The sequence below is a fragment of the Aotus nancymaae genome, unplaced genomic scaffold, assembly GCF_030222135.1.
Source record: "Aotus nancymaae isolate 86718 unplaced genomic scaffold, 86718_ANA_hifiasm-v0.15.2.pri h1tg000041l, whole genome shotgun sequence".
Taxonomy (NCBI): Eukaryota; Metazoa; Chordata; class Mammalia; order Primates; family Aotidae; genus Aotus; species Aotus nancymaae.
The window spans coordinates 7,757,501-7,782,637 of NW_026988455.1; the positions used below are offsets into that span (position 1 = coordinate 7,757,501).

At 47.9% G+C, this 25,137-nt stretch overlaps 1 protein-coding gene across 6 annotated transcripts in view; it reads right to left on the minus strand.

Annotated features, from left to right (window-relative positions):
• The window catches only part of DAPK2 (death associated protein kinase 2), a 136,347-nt gene extending 111,217 nt beyond the window's left edge, over positions 1 to 25,130 (minus strand). For 2 of the 6 annotated variants that reach the window (XM_012443012.3, XM_064361406.1), the window contains exon 1: positions 7,501 to 7,598. In XM_012443012.3, coding sequence (XP_012298435.1) covers positions 7,501 to 7,592 — 92 coding nt within the window. In that variant the 5' untranslated portion in view covers positions 7,593 to 7,598. Of the gene's footprint in view, positions 1 to 7,500; positions 7,599 to 10,888; positions 10,970 to 12,717; positions 12,791 to 14,097; positions 14,159 to 25,049 lie in introns of those variants that run through there. The other 4 variants (XM_064361404.1, XM_064361405.1, XM_064361403.1 and 1 more) reach the window with 4 other exon arrangements.
• Positions 25,131 to 25,137: the final 7 nt, after the last annotated feature.

Genomic DNA, 25,137 nt, shown 5'->3' on the forward strand with positions numbered 1-25,137 from the left:
AGTTCAAGACCAGCCTGGGTAACATGGTGAAACCCTATCCCTACAAAAAATTTAAACATTAGGTGGGTCTGGTAGCTCATGCCTGTAATCCTAGCACTTTGGGAGGCTGAGGTGGGCAGATCACCTGAGGTCAAGACTTCAAGACTAGCCTGACCAACACGGTGAAACCCCGTATCTACTAAAAGTACAAAAATTAGCCAGGCATGCTGGTGCGCACCTGTAACCCCAGCTACTCAGGAGGCTGAGGCACAAGAATTGCTTGAATCCAGGAGGCAGAGGTTGTAGAGAACCAAGATCGCACCACTGCACTCCAGCCTGGGCAACAGAGCAAGACTCTGTCTCAAAAAAAAAAAAAATTTTTTTTAATTAGCTGGGCATGGTGGCACATGCCTGTGGTCCCAGGTACTTAGGAGGCTGAGGTGGGAGGATCACTTGAGCCCAGGAGGTCAAGGATGCCCAGCCATGATTGAGCTACTGCACTCCAGCCTGAGTGACAGAGAGACCCCAGAGAGACCCGAGAGAGAGAGGGAGAGAGGGAGAGAGGAAAAGAGAGAGAGAGAGGAAGGAAGGAAAGAGGGAAGGAAGGAGGGAGGGAGAGAGGGAGGGTAATAACTGCTGGTTATTACCCTCATCTTTTGTTGGCTTAAATTTTCTTCTTAAATGTATTAATTTTAAAAACCGTTCATCCAAAATAAGTCTCACAGATCTATCTGCACTGCTATAAAAATATATTCAATAGATTTCATTAAGCGAGAAAAGCAGGTTGTAGTTGGTTATGGTCGTGTAGTCCCATCTTGGTCCACGCACACACACTTGCTTAACTTAGGTTCTGAAGGGCAACAGAAGAAAATTACCATCAAAGTCTACCTGTGGGGCATGAGACTCGGAGAGAGGGCAGAAGGAGTTCGACCTTCTACTTTTTACTCTTCATAACTTTATGACATCCACCTTGAATAACTTCTATAAATAAACAAACATCTTTTTTATTTAAAAAGGGGTGAAGGCCGGGCACGGTGGTTCACGCCTGTAATCCCAGCACTTTGGGAGGCCGAGGCAGGTGGATCACAAGGTCAAGAGATCGAGACCATCCTGGTCAACATGGTGAAACCCCGTCTCTACTAAAAATACAAAAAAATGAGCTGGGCACGGTGGCGCATGTCTGTAATCCCAGTTACTCAGGAGGCTGAGGCGGGAGAATTGCCTGAACCCAGGAGGCGGAGGTTGCGGTGAGCCAAGATCGTGCCATTGCACTCCAACCTGGGTAACAAGAGCGAAACTCCATCTCAAAAAAATAAAAGGGGGTGAAAAAGTCTTAGAAGCTCTTTTGCCAAGGACTGAGATGACTGAATAGAAAACCTATGTTTGTTGTTTTCTGTAGTTCTCAATGTGGCTAAACTAGGCTATTGAACCCAGCCTGGGTAAATTTAAACTTCACACATTTCCTAGAGGATTTTGTTTCTTTCCCCAAAGAGGCTGTCCTGGCTAAGCTGAATATGTGGTGGGTGATCTTAGCCACAGATGATCCCACTGGGAGACTCCGTCTGGCTGCCCCCCGCCACCCTCATCAACATGGCTGCCCCAGGGAATCCCTTGTCCATGTTCAGGAAGGCTAAGGCTTTAATGCAGAGGCTCCTTCCGCCAGTGAAGCCTCTCATCCCCACACAAGGAGACCGAAGGATAGGTGTCCAGCAGGGTGGCTTGCATACATGAGCCTCCTCTAAGTGGTGGCAATTATATGGTTGCTGTCTTCTTCAGGGCAGAGGCAGTATGTGGGGCAATGGGAAGGTGAGATCCTTAAGAGAAGTGGGGCTATGGAGAAAGTTTGGATGTAGATTTAAACAAGTTCTTATCTGTTTGTTTAAACCAGCACAGTAGTTGAGAAGTTTCTCTCTTTGAGTTCTACCTCCTCTATTGCTTGTTTATGACCTTAGACAAATCACCTCCCCTCCCTGGACCTCACTTTCCTCATCTACAAAATCGTAGATTTTGATTAAATTTTTGTTGAAATCCAGCTCAACAGTAATATCTTATGATTTTATGGTAATATAATAAGTAAAGAAAATCTGGTTAGGCCCAGTGGCTCATGCCTGTAATCCCAGAACATTGGGAGGCCGAGGCAAGGAGATCACCTGAGGTCAGGAGTTTGAGACGAACCTGGCCAACATGGTGAAACTCTGTCTCTACTAAAAGTACAAAAATTAGCCAGGCGTGGTGGCACATGCCTGTAATCCCAGCTACTCAGGAGGCTGAGGAAGGGGAGTGGCTTCAACCCAGGAGGCGGAGGTTGCAGTGATTCAAGATTGTGGGACTGCACTACAGCCTCGGCGACAGAGTGAGACTCCATCTCAAAAAAAAAAAAAAAAAAAAAAACTAAGTAAAGGAAAGTAATCAAAGGAATCAAAGGATAGGAAACAAGGAATCACTATTCATTATATGCTGCTTACATTAAATTACTTTATATCATTATGTATGCAGTAGTTGTCAACGTAGAAGTTCACGAAACCATCAAAGCGCCTACCAACTGGAACCCTCCCCCTGGGAAATACAACTCCTTCCCAAAGCTTCATCCTCCTAACTCTGATCCTACTACAGTACCCTCAAGTTCAAACAGAAAAGACTCCCTTCCTTTATATTCTCTCCCACTCAGAAACCTTCCGATTAAAGGAAGAAATGACTTTGTGTCTTGTGGATCCTTGTGGTGTGGTGGCCAGAGTTCTGGGCTAGGAGTCAGACCACCAGACCCACCCTGATTCTGTCACCAGTTCACCACTTCTCCTCTCTGGCCTTAGCCTCATCTACAGAATGAGGAGTTGGAGGGGTTTCTCTTTATGAGCCCTGCTCTAATATTCCCCTGCTCTGCTCTACTGGTGGCTATCGAGGCTGGGAGAGGCCAAAATCTGCAAGCCAACATTTCTCCAAACACGCCCAGAAACAGCAGACAACCTCCAGCATCCCGAGCAGGCTGGTGCCAAAAGTGTGAGCACAGCCAACTGACTGCACTCAGCGCTGGAAGCTAGAAATCAGGCAAAATATGCAGGGCCAGGGAGGGTCCCAGCAGAGTGCAGGATGCCCCAGTCAGGGTACCCTGTTTCTATCCAAAGCTTTTCTTACAAATATGCTCTTATTCATAGGATAAGGATAGACAAAGCCTCTAAAGGAATTGGAAACATGTGGGCCAGGCCAGCGCAGGAAGTAGAGTTAAAGGTTATTTATTAATAAACTATTTTAGTTAAGGTCTAATACATAAACAGGAAAATGCCCATAGGCATATATGTCTTCATATAAAAACTCATAAAATGAACACATCTGTGAAACACACACCCAGATCAAGAAACAGAATATGGCACCTCAGAAATCACCTTTGTGTCCCCTTCCAGTCACTAGTCCCCAGAGGAAAACCACCATTCAGACCTCCGGCACCATTGATTCCTTTTGCCTGTTATGAACTTTCACAAATCTGTGAAACACACACCCAGATCAAGAAACAGAATATGGCACCTCAGAAATCACCTTTGTGTCCCCTTCCAGTCACTAGTCCCCAGAGGAAAACCACCATTCAGACCTCCGGCACCATTGATTCCTTTTGCCTGTTATGAACTTTCACAAACGGAAGGAAGCAGTGCGTACCCTGTTGAGTCTGCCTTCCTTTGCTCCATGTTACCTGTCTGAGCTTCATCCATTGTAACACGTAACAAACTGTTCATTTTCATTTTTGCATAGTTAGGACTTAATGAAGAGCTGCAATCAATGAGAGGGCCCTGAGTCTACCCTAGGGTGCTCACTGACAATAAAGTAAGGAAGTTTACATTCAGCTCCCCAGAAATCAGGATGATCCCCCTGCTCTTCTTGCTAAAGGCTCCCATGCCTTCCTCCTAGAAGGCTGCAGAGGCAGAAGGTAGGGCCTTGACACTCCAAACCTACGTCAAAGCCTCAGTCCATTCGCTGTTGAAGGCCAGAAGCTCTTGTTCATGAACACTTACCCCATGCCCAACTCTGTGAGGAACACCTAAATTGGAATCTCATTTCATCCCCACAATCAAGATCTAGGTAATGGTACTACTTCTGTCTTACAGGTAAGAAAGCTGAGGCTCAGAGAGGGCAAGTTGTCCTCATGTTGCACAGCTAGGACAGGGACTCAAACCCCAACTCATGAGACCCCAAAGGCCAAACCTTTCCACCACTCTGTGTTGGCAGGAAATTCACCAACTGGATCTGGTCCCCGCCCATGCCCCCAGCCTCATCTAACACCGCTTGCCCCTGGCCCTCTTTCCAAGGCCACGGTGGCCTCCTGCTGGCTCCCCAGGTCCTAGGTGCTTCCCTACTTCAGGGCTCCTCCATGCTACTGACTTTGCTTGTGCATTTACCCCTCAGTTCTCAAATTAACAGTCACTTCCTCGGAGCAATCTTCTTTCACCACCTAGTCGGAACTACATCCCCCATCATTCCCTTGCAGGGCATCCTTTTCTCTCATTTCTTAGCCCTTAACACACCTTATGGTGATTTATCCTTTAGTGTCCAATCGTCTAGTGCCTTTCTCCACCAGCCTCAGGAGCAAACACTGCCAGAGGACAGGATTGTATCTGCTTTGCTTTCCACTGCTCGGACAGTGCACATAGTAGATCCTCAAAAATATGTTAAGTGAAGAACAGGAGGGCAGGAGAGAAGAATAGGACTGTTCCTTCAGAAGCTGAGTGGTCATCCGAAGGCAGCTCTAGTTCTAGCCTGTTCTGTGGCCCCAGGCAAGACCCTTCCCTTCTCTGAGCCTCTATTTCCTCAACTGTTAAGTGAGAGGCCTGGAAGAGAGGACCTCTAAAGGCCTTCTAATTCATCTGACCTCTAGACCACAAATCTTAGAACATCTGGCCACTCCAAAGGCCCCTGGCCCCTAGCCCCTGGACCTCATATGCGGCTTACTCACCTTTTGCCCCATTAGCACTTTAGAAGAGTAGGGAATGTTGGGCGTGGTGGCTCACACCTGTAATCCCAGCACTTTGCGAGGCCAAGGCGGGCAGATCACGAGGTCAGGAGTTCAAGAACAGCCTGGCCAAAATAGTGAAACCCCATCTCTACTAAAAATACAAAAAATTAGCTAGGCGTGGTGGTAGGTGCCTGTAATCCCAGCTACTTGGGAGGCTGAGGCAGGAGAATCGCTTGAACCTGGGAGGCAAAGGTTGTAGTGATCTAGTCATTGCACTCCAGCCCGGGCAACAGTGTGAGACTCCATCTCAAAAAAAAAAAATAAAGAAGAGTAGGGGAGGTGAGAACCATCCCAAGACACCCCAGGCTGTGCAGTCCATGGGATATCCACACCCTGTTGCAGGTGGAGGACCAGGAAACATGAGGTCTCTTCTGGGTCTAATAGCACGTCCTTGTGCATGGAGTCGGGGAGAGACAAGACTAAGAAGGAATCATAAACACAATCCCCAGGAAACTGCTTCTACTTCCTTCTTCAGAGTCCCACCCCTGACAACTTCGCAGTTTCTCTGCCCACCCAGACTCTAGTCCAATTCAAGAATGCCCTGTTAGCATGTGTGTGGCTGCCTCACTGCCAGGGTGGAGCTCGAGGAGGGGAGAGATTATCTGATCTTGCTCATCTTTGTACCCACAGTACTCAGCACAGACCCCTACATGCAGGACGTGGCCAAGCCCTGCCAATGGTGCACTGATCAAGCCCTGATTGGCAGGGCTGGCCGTGGTCTGTTGCCAAGAATGCCACCTTTCTGCTGGTGTCACCAAGGGCAGAAGAATCTGAGGCAAAGAGAACCTGTTCCCACCCAGAGGCAGGCTTCAGCTGACCAACCCCAGCCTCTGGTCCTATGTCCTCTTTCTACCCCTTCACCAGGCCCCAGATGGGAAAAAGTCATTCCCCTCTGGGGTCTCTGCAGTTATTTGCTCCCCTACCCACCATCCAGCCAGCCAGGATAAACTCCCTGATCTTGAAGCACTTGCTGCCTGTCATTCTCTTTGGAGTGAAGCTCTTCTGGCTTTGAAGATCTGTTTTGTCTTCGAAAGTAAAACAAAAAGTAAGACAACTAGTCCTGACCTAGGAGTTCTATAAAGGGAAAAGAACTCCTGTTTGCCTGTTGGATACAGTAGACACTTGTAAGAGGAAAATAAATCTTGGGGCCCCCCAAATCCCTAAGCTAAAGGGAAAAGTCAAGCTGGGAACCGCTTAGAGCCAATCTGCCTCCCATTCTATTCAAAGTCACCCCTCTGCTCACTGAGATAAATGCATACCTGATCGCCTCCTTTAGAAAGGCTAATCAGAAACTCCAAAGAATGCAACCATTTGTCTCTTATCTACCTATGACCTGGAAGTCCCCTCCCCATTAGAGTCTTCCCACCTTTGCTTAGAGTTACAGTTGTCCCACCCTTCCAGACCAAAGCAATGCTCATCTTGCATATTTGATTAATGTCTCATGTCTCCCTAGAATGTATAAAACCAAACTGTGCTGTGACCACCTTAGGCACAGGTCATCAGGACCTGCTGAGGCTGTGTCATGGGTGTGCATCTTCAACCTTGAGAAAATAAACTTTCTAAATTAACTAAGACCTATCTGGGTCTACACACTCTAAATTCCCATGTTTCCATGCTGCAGGGTGTGTGAAGAGGTGAGGCTAAGTGTTCTGATGAGCATGTGTGAGTATACAAGTGCCAAGCTCATGGGAGAGGGCATAACAGGTGTGCAGGTGCAAAATGGACTGGTCAGAACCTTGGCTATGTCACTCACTGGCTCAGCAACTTTGGGTAACTTGCCCAAATGCTGGACCACAGTTTCCTCATCTGGAAAATGAGAGAAGAAATAATGTCTATTTTTCATGCATTGTTGTGTGACTCAAACTTCAAGACAGGCATTTTGTAATCACTACATTACCACCTAACTATTAGCAGTTGTTAGAAATGGAAGGCAAGAAAAGAGCTTCGGAAAATCTTATTTTCTATCCAAATAGTAACTATAGTACTTTCAGATCTGATTTTCACCCTGGCTGTGTTCTGGACTCAGCAAACCAAGTAACAAAGATCCCAGGAAAACTTCATGATGGGGCTCATGTGGCTGGTTACTCAACGTAAATCCATTCTCAGGAGGATTACCTCACCTCCCATTCAGGTTCTGAGCTTAAAACAAAACCCTGGGAACCATGGAGAATCCCAAGTAAGACTCAGAAGAAAGCCAACAAGTCAGGTCTCCATCCAGAGCCTGGGGGAGTTTTATGAAAAAAGTAGCAGATCAAACAAGAATTATGAAGGTTTTCCCTGTCAGCCAGATTATACTGAAAACACAGAAGTCAACAATTCTCATCCCTTTTACTGGCAAGTCATGATTTCCAGAGCAATGACTATGTGCACAGTCACCCAGGCAGGTGAATAAACCGCAGGCTCATTTTTAAAGCTTCCCACTGGTCCTGTGGCCCTGCCTTCCAACCCCAACTGACAATTGTGTCAGGAGAAACGTGACTTTGGCTCCCTCGGCATCCCCAACCTCTCACACAGTCTCCTACCTCCCCAGCTCCTCTCCGATGTCATAAAAGTCCTCCACCTTCTGCTGCTTGAAGGGCTCCATGCTTGGGCTCCTCATTGAGGCCTGGGACATACAACACTGAAATGGGAAGAAACCTGAAGTTAGGACAGCCATCCAAATTAACACAAGCCTAAGAGTCTAAGGCCTAAAAGTAACTGGGTGCAACGGAGCTAATAATTTAGTAATAATCTGCAGCCTCAGTTCCTCAAGAACTGCCCTGGTCAAGCCTTTTCTCACCTGCAGCTGATGATGTATGGTTCTTATTTGATTTATATGAATTCAGATTTGTTAAGGAGACAGGAAAGGAGAATTCCTTAGGTCTTCAGATCTGTCTGAAGAAGTTCAGAGAAACATCCATGATGAACTTCAACTATTTGCTTTCATTAAATTCAAAACTACTGCAAAAAGAGGCAGTTGTTGTGAAGTTAATTTAAAAAAAAAAAAAGGCCAGGCACAGTGGCTTACACCTGTAATCCCAGCACTTTGGGACGCTGAGGTTGGTGGGTCACTTGATATCAGGAGTTTGAGACCAGCCTAGCCAACATGGTGAGACCCCATCTTTACCAAAAATACAAAAATTAGCCAGGCATGGTGACACACACCTGTAATCCCAGCTACTCAGGAGAAGGCTGAGGCACAAGAATCACTTGAACCTGGGAGGCAGAGGTTGCAGTGAGCTCAGATCACACCATTGCCCTCCAGTCCCACAGAGTGAGACTCGGTCTCAAAAAAAAAAAAATCACTAGCTTTAAAGTCAGAAATCCTAGGTGCAAGTCCCAGTCTTGCTTGGGTAAGCCAGCTAAGCTGCCAGACACTTAGTTTCCTTATGTGTAAAATGGGGCTAATACTGTAAAATCAACTTCAAGTCATGAAATTATTTTGTAAACTATAAAATGCTATTGATAGGTAAGGAATTATCATGACCTCAGCTCCCTCAGGGGTTGTACCACCCAACTGCATGCCTGAACTAATCTGCAAACTCTCTCACTCATCACCCCCAAAATAAAGATGGGCAGGGCTGGGCGTGGTGGCTCACGCCTGTAATTCCAGCACTTTGGGAGGCCGAGGTGAGTGGATCATGAGGTCAGGAGTTGGAGACCAGCCTGATCAACATGGTGAAATCCCATCTCTATAAATATATATATATACACACACACACACGTGTGTGTGTGTGTGTGTGTGTACATAAAGGCGGGCAGGAGGAGTGAGGCAAATTCCAACAGGCACCAGGACTCAAGAGCCTGAGGTGCTCGTGCCAGCTTTGCCTACAACTAGCCCTGTGATCTCCTCTCTTGTCAGAGGGGCCTCAGTGTCCTCATCTGTAAAATCAAGCCAACTCTGCCTGTCCCAGGCATCTCATTGAAAGCCATAGGCCAACTCTGAGCCATGGGGAGCACTTACACTCCACCAGAAGAGACTGTCTGCATCCTCTCCTGGGATCCCTCTGCCCCAAGGGGCTTATCCATTTCTGAGACAGCCATGTGCCACTCTGGATAACACCCCAAGAGCAGGGCCCAGGGCACAGTCTGCAAATCACAAGAATAAAACTAGCTGCCTGTGGATATGTCTTCCAAAGTCTTTAGCAAAGGCCTCTCCAAGCTCATTTTGGCTAGCACTTGAGCTTTCCTGATGTCCACCAATCAGATTCCCAACCACACATGGGCTCCATGAGCCCCAAAAGACTATTTTCACCAGGCCGGGTGGAGGCACCATTACATAAGGGCACATCTTATTAATGCCGAGTGGCTGGAGCTATCCTCTCAGGGGGTGTATACATTTCACCCTCTTTCCTCCACCTCAGCCCCCTGCAAACCAGAGCTGCATTACCAAGATGTTGCATGCCTCTCTCCCTTCCACCGAGGCACAAAGATGCTGAAGACCTTCAGGCAGAGCTGGCCTGGCTGCCAGGGCTTACTCTCAGGGTCACCTGCCTTTTGGTGCCGAGGCTCTGTCATGCATCATCTGTGCTTGGCCAGGGCTGGGGCAAGCATGAAATACTGAAAAGAGCAGGCTCCAGAAGCCCCAGTTCCAGACTAGTATGGGTGTATATTAGCCCTGTGACCCAGAGCAGGTGGGCACCCTCTCTGAAACATAGTGATACAGGCCGGGCACGGTGGTTCATGCCTGTAATTCTCACACTTTGGGAGGCCAAGGCAGTTGAATCACTGAGGTCAGGAGTTCTAGACTAACCAGGCCAACATGGTGAAACCCCGTCTCAACTAAAAATGCAAAAAGTAGCCGGGAGTGGTGGCAGGAGCCTGTGATTCCAGCTACTCGGGAGGCTGAGGCAGGAGAATCACTTGAACCCAGGAGGCAGAGGTTGCAGTGAGCTGAGATCTTGCCACTGCTCTCTAGCCTGGGCAATAAAGTGAGACTCAGTCTCAAAAACAAAAAAACCATAGTGATACTATCTATATCACCTACTTCACACATCCATGTGGGGATAAGGATATAAACTACTGTATAAATAAGAAGGATGATTATTCGTGTGATTTAACCCATGCCAGGGAGTCCTCTGGTAAGTTTGGCTTGACCATAATCAGAAGCTCGGCCCACACTCACCCCCAACATCCTGGCAAATCTCCTGAGACTGGCCTAGGGGGTAAAGGGAATGCTATCTACCATCATATTTTCACTGAAAAAATATTCTTCCAAACAAACTATGTGGGTCAGGTCCTGCGGAATGGGGTTACCAATTTCACACAGCTAGATATAAGCAGGAAACTCCAAAAAAAAAAAAATCTGTTGGCAGAAACCCTGAGAGTGGTCCCAGGAACAGCTAAGATCTCCCATTTGGTGAGAGGCCAGCTCCATCTGCTGAGGGCAGGATTCAAAGAAGCCTCAGTTCCCAACAAAATGATAAGGCTCTGCCTCGGGCTCTACATCCTGCATGGCCGGGGTAGGGGGCAGGTGAGCCCCCTAGGGACAAACTAGGCCCACCAGTTAGGCTTTAACTCACCTTTCCAGCCTTTGCCCCCTCCCTTACATATCCTATATTCTAGCCCAAGTTGACCTGTCCCAATCCCCTAAAACTTTCACCCTTGCTATGTCTTGGCTGAAGTGGGGCCCTTGCCATGAGAGGCCCACCTGGAAAGTCCTGGAGAGTGGACAAAACTGCCCACTTCCCACAAGATCCAGCCAAACGCTACCATCTCTGTGCAGCTCCATGATCCTTGCTCTCCCAAAAACAGATGACAATTCTCCCCCTCTTTAAGTTCCCCAAGAGTGCTCTTCATACATTTTTAGGGTTTGAGTTGATCACATTCTGGCTCATGTCATAATCTATGTCTATGTCTAACACAGATGGGGAGAACAGATTTTGTAGTCATCACATAGGCCTGGGTTCAGATCCCAGCTCTGTCACTTACTGGCACATTGTGCTCAGCTGAGCACAGGATAACTCTTCTGAGCTTCACATCCCTTCCATGGAAAATGAACCGAAGACAATGTCTAGTGTTGGTGAGTATGTGCACCAACTAGAGCTCTCAAACGCTGCCGGGAGGGGCATTCACTGGGACCACCACTTTGGAAAACTGTTGGGGAATTTCTTTGGACATACCTAAGAGAAACGCATGCAGATGTTTTCCCAAATGATCCACATCATAATGGTCACTGCAATGCTATTAGTAATAACTAAAAATTGGAAACAACCAAATGGTTATCAATAGAAGACTGGATAAACAAATTGAGGTACTATACACTCACACAATGGAATCATTATACAGCAATGAGAATTACCACACTACTGCTACCTGCAACAACATGGACGAATCTCACAAACATAATGTTGAATGAAAGTAGCCAGACGCAAAAACTGCATACTGTGTGATCCCGTTTACGTAAAATTAATGCATAGTGCTAAACGTCAGAAGAGTGGTTATCCCCTCACTCAGGGGATAGCTGGAAGGGGAGCCTCTGAGGCTTCAGAGTGCCAGCAATGTTGTTTCCTGATCTGGATGGTAGTTAGATGGATATATGGGATGTATGCTTATTTTGTATGCAATCAAAATTTTACATTTTTTTTTAATGAAACTATTGTGAGACAAATGAGATAACCTATGTGTAATGTTTTAAATGGTCCCTGGATGATGTGAATTCCTTCCCTCCTCCCTGTGTCTTAGAGCTCCATAAGGGCAAGAATTGTGGCATTCTCATCTCTGTCCCCTTGTCGTAGGCTAGTATACAGCAGGCACTCCGTAAGTTTTGGCTGACTTGAATTTAGTGCCCCAGCCTCCTTTCTCAAGGCCGCTGCTCAGACGCTCATTAGGTAAAACAACTGATCACCACTTCAAACGCTTTCCTAACACCCCTCCCAAGGTGAATTTGCATTTTACCAGTTTAGATTCAAACTAAAGGGGAGAAACTGAGGTGGAATTATGGTCACCAACTAGGACCCAAAGAAGGACCCAGAGGCACAGGGACCTTTCCAGCCTCAAAAAGCTGAAACCACATGGCAGAGGGGAGGGACACAGTTACAACTTTTGGCCAGAGGCACAGGCCGTCAGCTCCAGATGCTCCCAGGATGATACCCTCCTTAATGCCCACATTTCTCCTGATGGAGTCCTTGGAATTCACATTCCTGCCTACAACTCTAATACCAGGCAACACTTCAGGGGCTGACACAGATTTCCTAGAACTCCACAGAAAGAGCTCTCACAGATGATCTATTTAGGGATTTTTGGACCTGCTTCAGGATCACCAGGGTGAGAAGGGGAGGCCAGAGCAGTTCCATGTTATCCATACTATATGTTGGGGTTCTGGGTAAGAATTCACTGTGAAACAGAAGCTTGAAAAACACTGCTATCTAGTCTAACCCACTTGTTTTCACAAGAGGAAACAGATTCAGACAGGGGAAGGGACTTGCTGAACATCACACGGCTGACCCATCCAGCTCCTCTTCCCAGGTCTTCTTCTGTTGATAGCCACCCCAACCTCTCCAAGATGACACCGGGTTTGGTAAAGTCAGTGGCCTCCTGAGGGACAAGCTAGGAGAAGGTGTCCAGGGCTGAAACATCACCTCATAGAAAACTCTCAACACTCACGAAGCACACTCACTTACTGACCCATCTCACTCTGCAAAGTGAACTCTCTCAGTTCCTCACCCCACCTCACCCAATGCAAGTGAGTGAAACAAGACCACAGCAAGAGCGCAGGCAATGGTTGGGCTGAACACACACAACTGTCTCATCACACCCACCCCCATTAGGAATCATCACAACCAGGCTCTGGAGAGGCTGCCAACAGAAGGGAGGGGGCTCCATTGTTACAGGGCCCCTCTCTACATTCCAGACTCTGACCCATCACGGTCTCTGATGAGGAAGCTGAGGCCCGCAGAAGGTCAGCCACCTGCATAAGTTGACACAAGAAAAACTTGGTGTCTCTGGAAATGGTCCAGCTCCCTTGGGAAGCCTGCTTGTTCACCCCACAGCCAACAATTTGGGAGGCCTCAGGGAGGTGGACAGGGCCGGTGCAGGTCTCATTCCTGCAATTAGGAACTTACCCCAGAGGAGCAGACCTCCAAGCCACATTCACACACCCCTAAGCCCCCTGCCCAAGACTCCTCAGAAGCTGCTGAATTATCCGTGGTGCCACTGAGATGAGTGATTTGGGGAAGAACAGGGCTCTGAAGTTAGCTGTGAAGAGGCCAAGGAGCCAGAGCCTCTCAGTCAACAGGATTCTCCCAGGAATACCTTACACAGAGGCAGCTGGGAAACACAATGTCGAAAACCAGAGTGCCTGCCCTCCACCTTGGATTTCAGGGTACAAGATGTCAGGCACTGCCCCTGCACTTGCCCTCCAAGCCTTCCCACCTGCCTCCGTGGGAGCCAGCTATGGTGTCCTCTACTCCGGTGTGCACCCCTACCTTACCATTATCTGCACGGCCTCAACGAAGCTTACCTCTCTGGGGCTCGTTTTCTCTTTTGTAAAGTAAGAATACCCATTTCCACCATGCAGCGTTATGGTGAGGGTTGGCCAGGCCTATGCAGGGCTTGAGACCTCCACAATGCCTGGCCCAGAGTCCTAGTCAACTGTTGGGACTCAACCTGCAGCACACCTCCCGGCCGCCCCCGGGCCCACCCTAGCTCTGCCCCAGTTTGGGGCATCTGACGGCGGGGACCACAGCTTCATTCGGCCCCACAGGAGGCTCAGACATCTGAGCACCCTCCCCGCATCACCTCCTCGTGCCAGGCGGGAGCAGGAGGTGAGAGAGGAGGCCCGAGCTGAGAAGACTTGGCCGGGAGCCGGGCGTGCTCTGCCCGTTACAAGGGGCCTCACTTGATGGACGTCTGTCTCCCGTCTCCCCGGGGTGTTTGGCTCTGCCCGCCGCCCCCACCCTGTCTCCTGGGCCAAAGTGCCAGGCTCCGGAGGGCGCCCCTGGGCAGCAGCGGGTAGCTCCCGCGCTCAGGTGCCGGCCACAATGCCCCGGGCCACGGCGTCAGGCACCGGAGCGGCAGGCCCGGGATCTGCGAGCGAGTGCCCCGGATCTCTTTGCCCCGCCAGCCCCAGCCCCGGGTGCTGCTGCCGTCGGGCCACAGCCCGGTCCCGCCCGTCGAGCCCGCAGACGGGCGCTACTCACGGCGGGAGGCTGCGCAGCGGCGGGTACTGGGGACGCGGCGGGGTGCGCTGGGCTCGGCTGGGCCGGCCGTCCTCTCCTCCTTGAGCGCCCGGCGCCCGCCAGCCGAGCAGCCGAGGAGCTGAGAGGGCGGAGCGGCCAGCCCCGTCCCAGGCGCCGGCTGGAGGCGCGCCCAGCTGCCCCGGACGGGGCTCGGGGCGCCCCCTGCTGGAGCCCCCTCCGGACCTCCCCGGGGCGAGGGCCCAAAGCTTCCCCGCCAGGTGGGGGACACCTCAGGGCTTCGAGGATCCGGGGCGAGAGGGGAGAGCCGGTGCCAAGACCCCCCGCGCGTCCCTACCGGGTCTGACGCGCACATCCTGTGTGGCCTTGGGCAAGTCGGCTACCCTCTCCGGGCCTTATCTGGAAATAGAATTGAATGCGCTTATACGTGTGATAGGGTCTGGCACAATCCTCAGAAAAAGGCACTTGCGTGCTCCTCTCCCCACCACACACACCGTGAGCCAGGAAGCCCCACTGGGCCGCCTCCTCCCTCCCAGTCAGAGCGCTACCTGCACCGCAGACTCTCCTGGAAGCCTCACGCCCACTGCGCACAGCAGGGTGGCGGCTGCGATGAGAAGGGCCTCTCTGCTCCTCACTGCCCCCAACCAGCCTGGGAGCGGCCCGCCCTCCTTTGCCCTGGCACGGTTGGTGAGTGAAGCCCCCATCTCGCCATCACGCCTTCTCTAACAGAAGACTTGGGAGGGGATTCGTCCTCTCTGCCCTCTGCTAAAAAATCCTGGAGGAAAAAAGGAAGAAAAGTGAGGGGTGAAGGGAGAAAGGAAGCGGAAAACAGAACTTAGGTCAAGTTCACTGGTCTTATTTCAAAACAAGAGGCTGTTTAGAGGAAGCAAATGAAGACCCCACCCCCTTCCCAGAATTTCCATTCCCTAAGTCACCCACGGAGCTCCTCAAAAGGGCCTTAAATTCAGAGTCCTATCACCAGGTTCAAAGCCCTGCCCTGCCACTCTGTATGTGTGTTCTTGAGCATGGCTCTTCATCAATAAAGTGGGAGGAACGCTCCTTCAGTAGCTCCTCATGAAGCTAGGGTGGGGCTGAGATGAGATGGAGTGTGTAAGATGCACCTAGAGGACCTCTACCAGCGTGAGCACACACACACACCCTTCAGCCTTTTGGACATTGGGGCAAATATAGATGGACCCCACCACCCAGCTGAGCAGTGCCTCAGCATCCAGGACATCCTCGGGAAAGAGTTCCTTGTTTATAAACTTCATCATAATCCAGAACAGTGCAGTCTGTGAGCCTCCTCTCCTAAGAGCACCATGATACATAGACATCCAAGACCAGAGGTGACTTGGACACCCACTAGGGGAAGGACACCCACTGGTGAAGTTTCACCAACATGAGGAGTCCCCTGCCAAACTATCCCTAAATACCTCTTCCTCCATTTCCACTTTCCTATCACTGGTGACAAACCATTATCACCAGCCTTGGTGGCATAGGACAACAATTTCATTATGTTCATGCATTCTGAGGGACAGAAGTTGAGACAGCACAGTGTGTATGACTTATTTCTGCCCTGCAGTGTCTGGGATTTCAACTGGGAACACCTGAATAGCTGGGGGTTTGAATCATCTGGAGGCTTCTCCATTCCCATACCCAGTAATGAATCCAAGGCTGGGCTCAGCTGACCCTGCTGATTACCTACATGTGGCCTCTCCATCTCTGTCCCTCAAGCCTCGTGCTTAATATCTCATTTTCAGCAGCAGCAGCAGCCCCTTGCATGAGTCAAAAGAGACCTTCTTGGGTTTAGCAATTGACAAGTTAGTCAGAGTCCATTGCAGCTGGAAGAGTCATTGTCAATCAATCCATCCAGCCTGGCCACTTTTCAGAGGAGGAAACTTAGGCTCAGAGAAGGGAAGTGACTTGCCCAACATCACACAGCTGGAGAGAGACAGAGCTAGGATTAGAACCTAAATTCTCAGTCTGGTGCTCCTTCCACTGTACTTGCCAAAATGCAACTACCTTGGGAGGTACCATCTGGAGATACATCTCATGCTTGAGGTTGAGTGGGTTCATCGGACCCTCACCTGATGGCAGCGACAGGGCACTGAACACAGGACCAAGGTGGCCATCAGTAGAAAAGGGGAGGCCCCAAGGACAGTGGCAAAGAAGACACCAACTCCAGAATGAAGCCGGGGCAGTCCAGGTCTCAAGAGCTAAGAATTATGCAACTCAGCTCCAGTTTTTGCATGGTTCCCACGGCTGACCAAATCAAGTGTAAATGCCTCACCCTAGCATGTAAGGCTCCAACCTGCATTTTCCTGCTGTGTCTGCACATTCTCTTCCCTCCTCTGCATGCACATCAAGCTCTTTTGTCAGGTTGGATTATTGGCAGTTCCTGCCTCCATGATTTTGTTCGTTTCCACTACCACTCCCCTCATCCCATTCTACAAAATCTTATCTATGATCTAAGGCCTTCTAAAGTATCATGTCTTCCACAGAAAACTTCCCTGGTCTGCCTTCTAAATACCTCTCTCCTTTGAACCCCACCACTCCTGGTTGGCACCTCTCTTGTCATCCTCCTTTCTCTATTTTAATTGTGATTAGCGTCTACTTCTCTTTTTCTCAAGGACAAGTACAATGTCTTGTCCATCTTTGAACCCATATGGTGCTTGATATCCTAAATCCAGTAACGGTTTGTTAAACTGAGTTAAGGAAGGTAAATATCACAAGATAAGGGACCATAGCTGTCTTGTTTTCTATTGTCCCCTAAGGGCACCCAAATACCTGGCACTTACTTCAGGTGCTTCACTTCTAGGGAGATGTCATTATCTTCTTTTACAGATGATGAAACTGAGGCTTGGGAAAGTTGATTTGCCCAAACTCATCCAATTTGTAAGTGGCTGAGCTGTGACGTGAATCTTGCCTGCTGGTCTCCAAAGCTGTTCCCTCTGCTGCCTTCCTTCAACTGAAACTGCCAAGATTTCTAAAACAGTGTTAATACGAGGCTTTTCAGCCCTGGCAGGACATCAGAATAACTGTGAATAACATGGGGTGTTTAAAATCCCCCATGCTCAGACTGGATCCTACATCAATTACATCAGAACCTCTGAGGATGGGGTCTGGGTATCAGTTTTTGTTAAACTCCCCAGGTGATTCCCAATGCACAGGTTGAGACCCTGTCTGTTTATGTCACAGAGACCTGGGGAAATTCTCAACCCCCTCAATGACAAACACATTTGAGTACCTGCTTTGTGCAAGACAGTCCAAGGGTCTGTGAGATGGTAGAGTCACAGGAGCTCAGTGCTTCCCAGGGATGAGAATACAAGCCCATAGATAAAGATGTAACCATGTCAGGCAGCAAAGGGCAGTAGTCATGGTGATATCCTAAACCACACTGTGGTGCCTGGCAAGTTTACAGACTCTAAAAACCTCCTGACAAGGGGGCAAGGTGGGGATTAAGATGCTGTGTGTGTTGGCCATGGCTGATGGCACCTGGGTTGGCTTAGAGGATGGGTAGCATGAGGGCTAAATGCAGGGACTCTGACGCCAGACTGCCTGGGTCCACACTCAGGCATCCCAGCATGCAACTTGCGTACTGTGTGATCTGGGGCAGGCTGTTTAGAGGAAGCAAATGAGGACTCCCCTTCCTGGAATTTCCATCCCTAAGTCACCCACAGTGATCATTAGTCAACCCTAATGATCTCTCTGTGTCTCATTATCCCCATACATCAAATGGAGCTTATAATACCATTTATCTCTTGGGCTGTTGTGAGCATGCAGTTACTTTTCGATTAGATCAGTGTCTGGCACTTCGTAAAGTGCTCAATGATTATTAGCTATTATTATTATTATTCCCTAAATGTCTGGCAGCAAACTCCCCTGGGGAGGAAATGGATCTTATTTATCTCTGCGTCCCATCCCACCCCTAGCCTGGCCCAGAGAATTGCCAAATGCAGTCTTCCTGACAATGGGTCCAGTACTGATTCTCAGGCTCTTGGCCAAGGGAACACACAGGTGATTCCTCCCCAGCGGGCTTGCCTACTGGGTGGAAGGCTGGCAGGAAGCTTCCTCCTCCCAAACTGGCCTGGTAGCCTGGCTTCTCAGCCCTGCTCACTCTGTCCTGTGCCATCTGCCCTCCTAGATGGGAGGTATGGAGCAGGCTTGGCTTGGCAATCCTTCCTGCTTCCCCCCTCCCCCTCCCCCTGGGCCCAGTGGCTCTTGCAGCTAGATGCAGCTGCTTCAGCCTCTAGCCTTGCTGGACTCAGCACCAGAGGGATGGGGAAGGACAGGGGAGGAGAGAAGAGAGGAAGGAGCTGGGGGATGGGAGGCCTTGCCTCTCTCTAGAGAACCTGGGGGATGGAGATTTCCTGGACATGTGTATATACTCATTCACTCCGCAAACATTCAATAGTATCTGCTGGGGTTAGGTGCTGGAGTAGGGGCAAATAAAGACCCAATGCCATGAAAGTTCAGGTCTACTCCAGAAGGAGCCTCCAAAGAAGAGGGAGGCTTGAGTCAAGGTTGAAAGAAGAGTAGGGATCACCGGGAGGACCAGAAAAGTCCACAGTGGGGCAAGGGAGGCAGGACACACAGGGTGTGAGCAGTTGTGTATGTAAAGGGCTGCGGGTATAAACCACTTGTCATTCATCCCTATTTCTACCTGAGCCAGCACAAGAGCCATACTATGGGATCATGACCCATTCATATGCCATTGCCTTCTATTCGGGACAGAGGCTGGTGACATGTCGTGTGGCCAGGACTCCTCAAACTACGCCCACTCTTAGAGCTACAAACTCCAACCACTTACTTCTTTAGGCTTGGGAATCAGACAGGCCTATTTTTATTCCTGCTCAGCCACTTTCTGAGCCCCTGTTGTCTCATCAATAAAATGGGAATAATCACATTTTTTTCTCAGGGCTGATGTGAGGACCAGACTCACAAACACTGTGGCAGATGTTTGAGGGAGCACAGGCTCAGCACCATAGGAAAGGTTTGAGAGAGAGAGAGAGAACTGGCACAAATGTCAACCTCCCTCCCAAACCAGATGCTTCCGTCCTTCAAGACAGTTGGTCATGTGTGCCATATCTTTCCAGCAATGTTGTTCCTGTCTCTGTCTCTGAAATGCTTTCCTTTTTTCTCCTTTGTCTATCCATGGTTCAGCTCAATTCCAACTTCATTTATTCTTCAAACTTTTGCTGGTGTCTATTAGGCCAGACTCTGGGCTGGACCCTGAAAGAAATGAGGCACTGGGCCTGCCCTGCAGGAACTCAGAGCCAAGCAGAGGAAATACCCTGGGAACAAAATGCCTGGAATCCTATGTTCTGAGCCAGATCAAGGGCTGGGCAGATCCCAGAGGGACCCCAGAGGTGGGAGGAGTAGACCCTTAGTTCCTGGAAGGTGGGCGGGGAGCAGGGAGACTCCTCAGAGGAAAGGACCTCTTCCCAGATCTCATTAGTTAGAGTTCACAGTCATATCTGCTGAGCTGAAGATTGATTTCGTCTTTCTGTGTTTGCTGATGGGTCCCTTGAGTGACCCCTGTCACCCTCCCCACACTGTGCCAGGGATGTAGTTGGAGTCGTCAGGGGCCTTTGGTGGATCCGTGCAGGATGGGTAGGAGAGCGGCTCCTTCCACACCCCCGCCTGAGCCCTGACCTCTGTGTGGGCTGGTCCTCCCACTCAGGGTTGTGCTCTGCCCTCCCTGGTCTGCATGGTGACTCCATCTCAGCTGAGCCCAGGTCCTGACCCACTTATGAACAGATTCATATCTACTAAAATTTGAGACCCAATGTGTATTTGGTTCTAGAGGGAATATTATATTGTATATATAAAATCATAAAATGAGTCATCTATTGGTTTTTAATTTTTAGAATCAACCTATGAGCACAAAGGATTGACTAGTTTATAGGCACACATCAAAATGTCGTGTTATTAATCTTGACAATGAAAAATACTATAGCAAATTTGGGAGGTAGAAAGGGAAAAAGCAATAAAAGGAAGGCAATTTGCTCTAGCTTGTGTTATTTTAAATTATACCGGTAGCCAGGTGTAATGGTGCGCCTGTAGTTCCAGCTACTCAGGAGGCTGAGGTGGGAGGATCACTTCAGCCCAGGAGGTGGAGGTCGCAGTGAGCCAAGATCATGCCACTGCACTCCAGCCCGGGCAACAGAGTGAGACTCCCTCTCAAAAATAAATCAATCAATCAAAATTACAATGTAAGATTCCTAAGGGAAATGGCTGACACCAGGACTGGAGCAGGAAGAGTGCAAAGTAGCCTAGAGCATCTTATGCCACAAAGTAAGAAAGTGCTCAAAAATGACAGTAACCTGCCAAGAGGACAAGGAAGCCAACTTGAAAGGGCTCTCACAAGCCAGACCGGGAATTATTTCAGTATTGAAATAAATAATCACAGGACTAGATTAGAACACATCAGATCATTTTAAAATAAACTATGTGTTCCAATCTATTTAAAAAGAAAAATGTTTGGCCAAGTTCAGTGGCTCACATCTGTAATGCCAGCACTTCGAGAGGCCGAGGCAGGAGAAGTGCTTGAGGCCAGGAGTTTGAGCCTGGCCTGGGCAACATAGCAAGATTCAGTCCCTAAAAAATAGAAAAACTTAGTTGGGGGCATGATAGTGCATGCATGTAGTCTCAGCTCTGTGGGAGGTTGAGTCAGAAGGATCACTTGAGCCCAGGATTTCAAGGTTGCAGTGAACTATGATCACACCACTGCATGCCAACCTGGGTGACAGAGCAAGACCCTGTCTCTATAAAAAATAAAAATAAGTACTAAAAACGAAAAATTTTTTAATTTTTTAAAGGAGAGGGAAAGAAAGAAAAATGATATTTAAAAGAAACATGTCAACCAATAAGATAAAAGAAGTAATGGAATTTTAAAAATCACCACTTTAGCAGCATATAGTAATAAGTGATCCAGGCAAGGAGCATCACTGGATAATAAAACCACTGAGGCCAAGCACGGGTCTCACACCTGTAATCCCAGCACTTTGGGAGACTGAGGCGGGTGGAACTCTTGACCTCAGGAGTTCCACACGCCTGAGGTCAGGAGTTCAGACCAGTCTGGTCAACATGGTGAAACCATGTCTCTATTAAAAATACAAAAATTTAGCTGGGTATGGTGGTGGGCACCTATAATCCTAGCTGCTTGGGAGGCTGAGGCAGGAGAATTGCTTGACCCCAAGAGGCAGAGGTTACAGTGAGCCGAGATTGCACCATTGCACTCTAGCCTGGGTGACAGAGTAAGACTCTATCTAAAAAAAAAAAAAAAAAACAAGTGAACAATTGTTGGGGAACAGGGTACTCATCTGACCTCTAGGTATCACCTCACAAATTACTCATTAATGACAAAGGGGAAAAAGTACTTTGACAAGGGAGGAATCTGACAGATACCTCCTTAAGGAAATGACCAAACTAACTTAGCATCAATTACGATAAGACAAACTGACAGCGTGTGTCTACTGGTGAGCAGCACTGAGAAAGATATCACATCATCTGTGTAGTTCTCCTGCCAAAAATGTAGACTCTGAATCTAATCATCAGGACAAAATCAGACAAGTCCAGATTGAGGGATATTCTAAAAAACAACTCACCTGTACCCTTCAAAAATATCCGTGTCGTGAAAGAAAAATATGGCTGAAGAGACATAACAAATTCAGTGTCATGTATGATGAGTGATTGCATCCTGGATTGAAAAAAATTATTTCGGCTGGGTGCAGTGACTCACACATGTAATTCCAGCACTTTGGGAGGCCAAGGCAGGCAGATCACAAGGTCTGGAGATGGAGACCATCCTGGCTAACGTGGTAAAACCCCGTCTCTACTAAAAATACACACACACACACACACACAAAATTAGCCAGGTGTGGTCGCATGCGCCTATAGTCCCAGCTACTTGGAAGGCTGAGTCAGGAGAATCGCTTGAACCTGGGAGGCGGAGGTTGTGGTGAGCCGAGAACACACCACTGCACTCCAGCCTGGGTGACAGAGCTAGACTCCATCTCGAAAAAGAAAAAAGAAAAAAATTATTTCAATGATGTTGAAAGAGACAGTATTGGACAATTATGGAAATCTGAATATGGACATTTTATTAGATAATTATGTCAGAGAGAACATTTTCTAAATGGGAGAAGTATATTGTGGTTATAGGGGAGAATGCCTTAATTCTTCTTTTTTTTCTTTTTTTGAGTCGGAGTCTCTCTGTCATCCCGGTTGAAGTGCAATGGCGAGATCTCAGCTCACTACAACCTCCACCTCCCAGGTTCAAGCAATTCTCATGCCTCAGCCTCCCTAGTAACTGAGATGTATCTGCTACCACGCCTGGCTAATTTTTGTATTTTTAGTAGAGTCGGGGTTTCGCCATGTTAGCCAAGCTGATCTCAAACTCCTGGCCTCAAGCAATCCACCCACCTCAGCCTCCCAAAGTGCTGGGATTACAGGTGTGAGCCACCACTCCAGCCAAATATACTTAATTCTTGGAGCATGGTGATGACATATTTTGAGGAGAAATGTTTCTATGTCTGCATCTGTTCTTCAAATGATTCAGCAAAAAAGAAAATCTGTATATATGTACAGTGAGAGAAAGCCAAATATGGCAAATTGTTAACAGTTGATAAGTGAATCTAGGTAAATTCTTACAACTTCTAAGTTTGATTTTTTTTTTTTTTTTTTTTGAGACAGAGTCTCACTCCGTTGCCCAGGCTGGAGTACAGTGGCGTGACCTTGGCTCACTGCAACATCCACCTCCCAGGTGCAAGCAATTGTCTGCCTCAGCCTCCTGAATAGCTGGGATTACAGGTGCCTGCCACCATGCCCAGCTAATTTTTGTATTTTTAGTAGAGATGGGGTTTTACCATGTTGGCCAGGCTACTCTTGAACTCCTGATCTCATGATCCACCTGCCTCGGTGGATTAAATCCCCGCCAAAGTGCTGGGATTACAGGAGTGAGCCACCATACCCAGCCAGTTTAAAATTTTTTTTTATCATAAATTGGGGACACAGGGGTAATCACTCTGTGGTCAGGATGAACACATTAATGTTATTACACATTAATAACATTTGTATGCCTTTTCTCTAAACAAACAAACAAACAAAATGGCTGGGTATGGTGGCTTACATCTGCAATCTCAGCACTTTGGGAGGCTGAGGGGCAGATTCCTTGAGGCCAGGAGTTTGAGACCAGCCTGGCCAACATAGTGAGACCTCATCTCTATTGAAAATAAAACATAAAATGTACTACAGTAGGCCTGGTTCAGTGGCTCACACCTATAATCCCAGCACCTTGGGAGGCCAAGGCAGGTGGATCATCTGAGGTCAGGAGTTTAAGACCAGCCTGGCTAACATGGTAAAACTCCATCTCTACTAAAAATACAAAAATTAGCCAGGGCTGGTGGTGTGTGCCTATAATCCCAGCTACCCGGGAGGCTGAGGCAGAAGAATCATTGGAACCTAGGAAGCAGAGGCTAAAGTGAGCCAAGAGCACACCACTGCACTCCAGCCTGGGCAAGAGAGCAAGACTCTGTGTCAAAAAAAAAAAAAAAAAAGATATATATATAAAATAACATATAAGTATTACAGTAATTAGCAGAAAGAGTAAAACTAAAAATTGTTGAAAGTAGTTGTCTCCATGGATGTCTTAGTCCATTTGAGCTGCTATAACAAAATACTGTAAATGGAGTAGTTTATAAACAACAGAAATTTATTTCTTATAGTTCCAGAGGTTGAAAAGTCCTAGTTCAAGGCACTGGCAAAATGATCTGGTGAGGGCCAACTCTCTGGCTCATAGATGGAGACTTCTCACTGTTGTCTTCACATGATGGAAGGGGCAAGGCAGCTATCCCAGGCCTCTTTTATAAGGGCACTAATCTTTTTAAAAGGCTCTGGGACAGGCATAGTGGCTCATGTCTATAATCCCAGAGCTTTGGGAGGCTGAGGTGGGAGGATTGCTTGAGGCCAGAAATTTGAGACCAGTCTGGGCAGCATAGCGAGACCCTTTCTACCAAAAAATTAAAATTAGCTGGGCATAGAGGTGTGCACCTATAGTCCTGGCTACTTGAGAGGCTCAGGCTGGAGGATTGCTTGAGCCCAGGAGTTTGAGATTTCATTGACCTGATTGTGCTACTGCACTCTGGCCTAGGAGGCAGAGTGAGACGCTGTCTCAAAAAGAAGAAAGAAAACAAGGGATGGGAAGAGGGGGTGTGCTCTGCTCTCATGACCTAATCAACACCCACCTCCTAACACTCTAATAGGTTCACACCTCCTAATATCATCACTTTGGGGGTTAGGATTTCAACATATAAATTTGGAGGGTACATAAACATTGAGACCACAGAAGTGAGTATCACTGGGTTGGGCCAAAAGGGATACTTCTGATTTTCATCTTATACTTTTTGAACTTTTTTGGTTTTGCCATATTTCTATATTACCTCTATGATTAAAGAAGACTAGGTTAATTTAAAAAACAAAATATCTACACCAGAAGCTGCTCTGATGATAGTAAGCTTATATTCATGGGGTTCTCTTCATTCCAGAAAAAAATTAATAAGCGTTGCATTTCGTGCCCATTAGTGCTCATTAAGTTTTTAGACCTATTAGTGAGTGCTGAGGTCCTTAGAGCTCATGCAGGTTTCCTCGGCTTCACTTCTGCTCAACAACAGCACTTCGTAAAGGGTAATGTAGGGCAAAATCTTCCTAAGAGGAAAATAATTGCCAAGAGCTTCAAACATCACTAATGTGAAGACACATTAAGCTGTAAATATCCCTCAGAAAATGATAAAAATGACAAAATGAGTACAATCATATCCTGATTTTTGTATCCAGCTGTGTCTCATTTATTTCACCAGGAAGTTCTATGTCTGCCAATTTACCTAGACCCTATTTTCAATCCGCAAAATAGATAAGGAACCTAGAAAAATTTGTGTTTTGTTCTGTTAACTCACTTGAATCAACAGGAAAATGACTTGCCCAAATCATGCCGCTGATCTTTGGCAAATGCTTAACTGGAAATCAGGCCTCTTCTGATACATC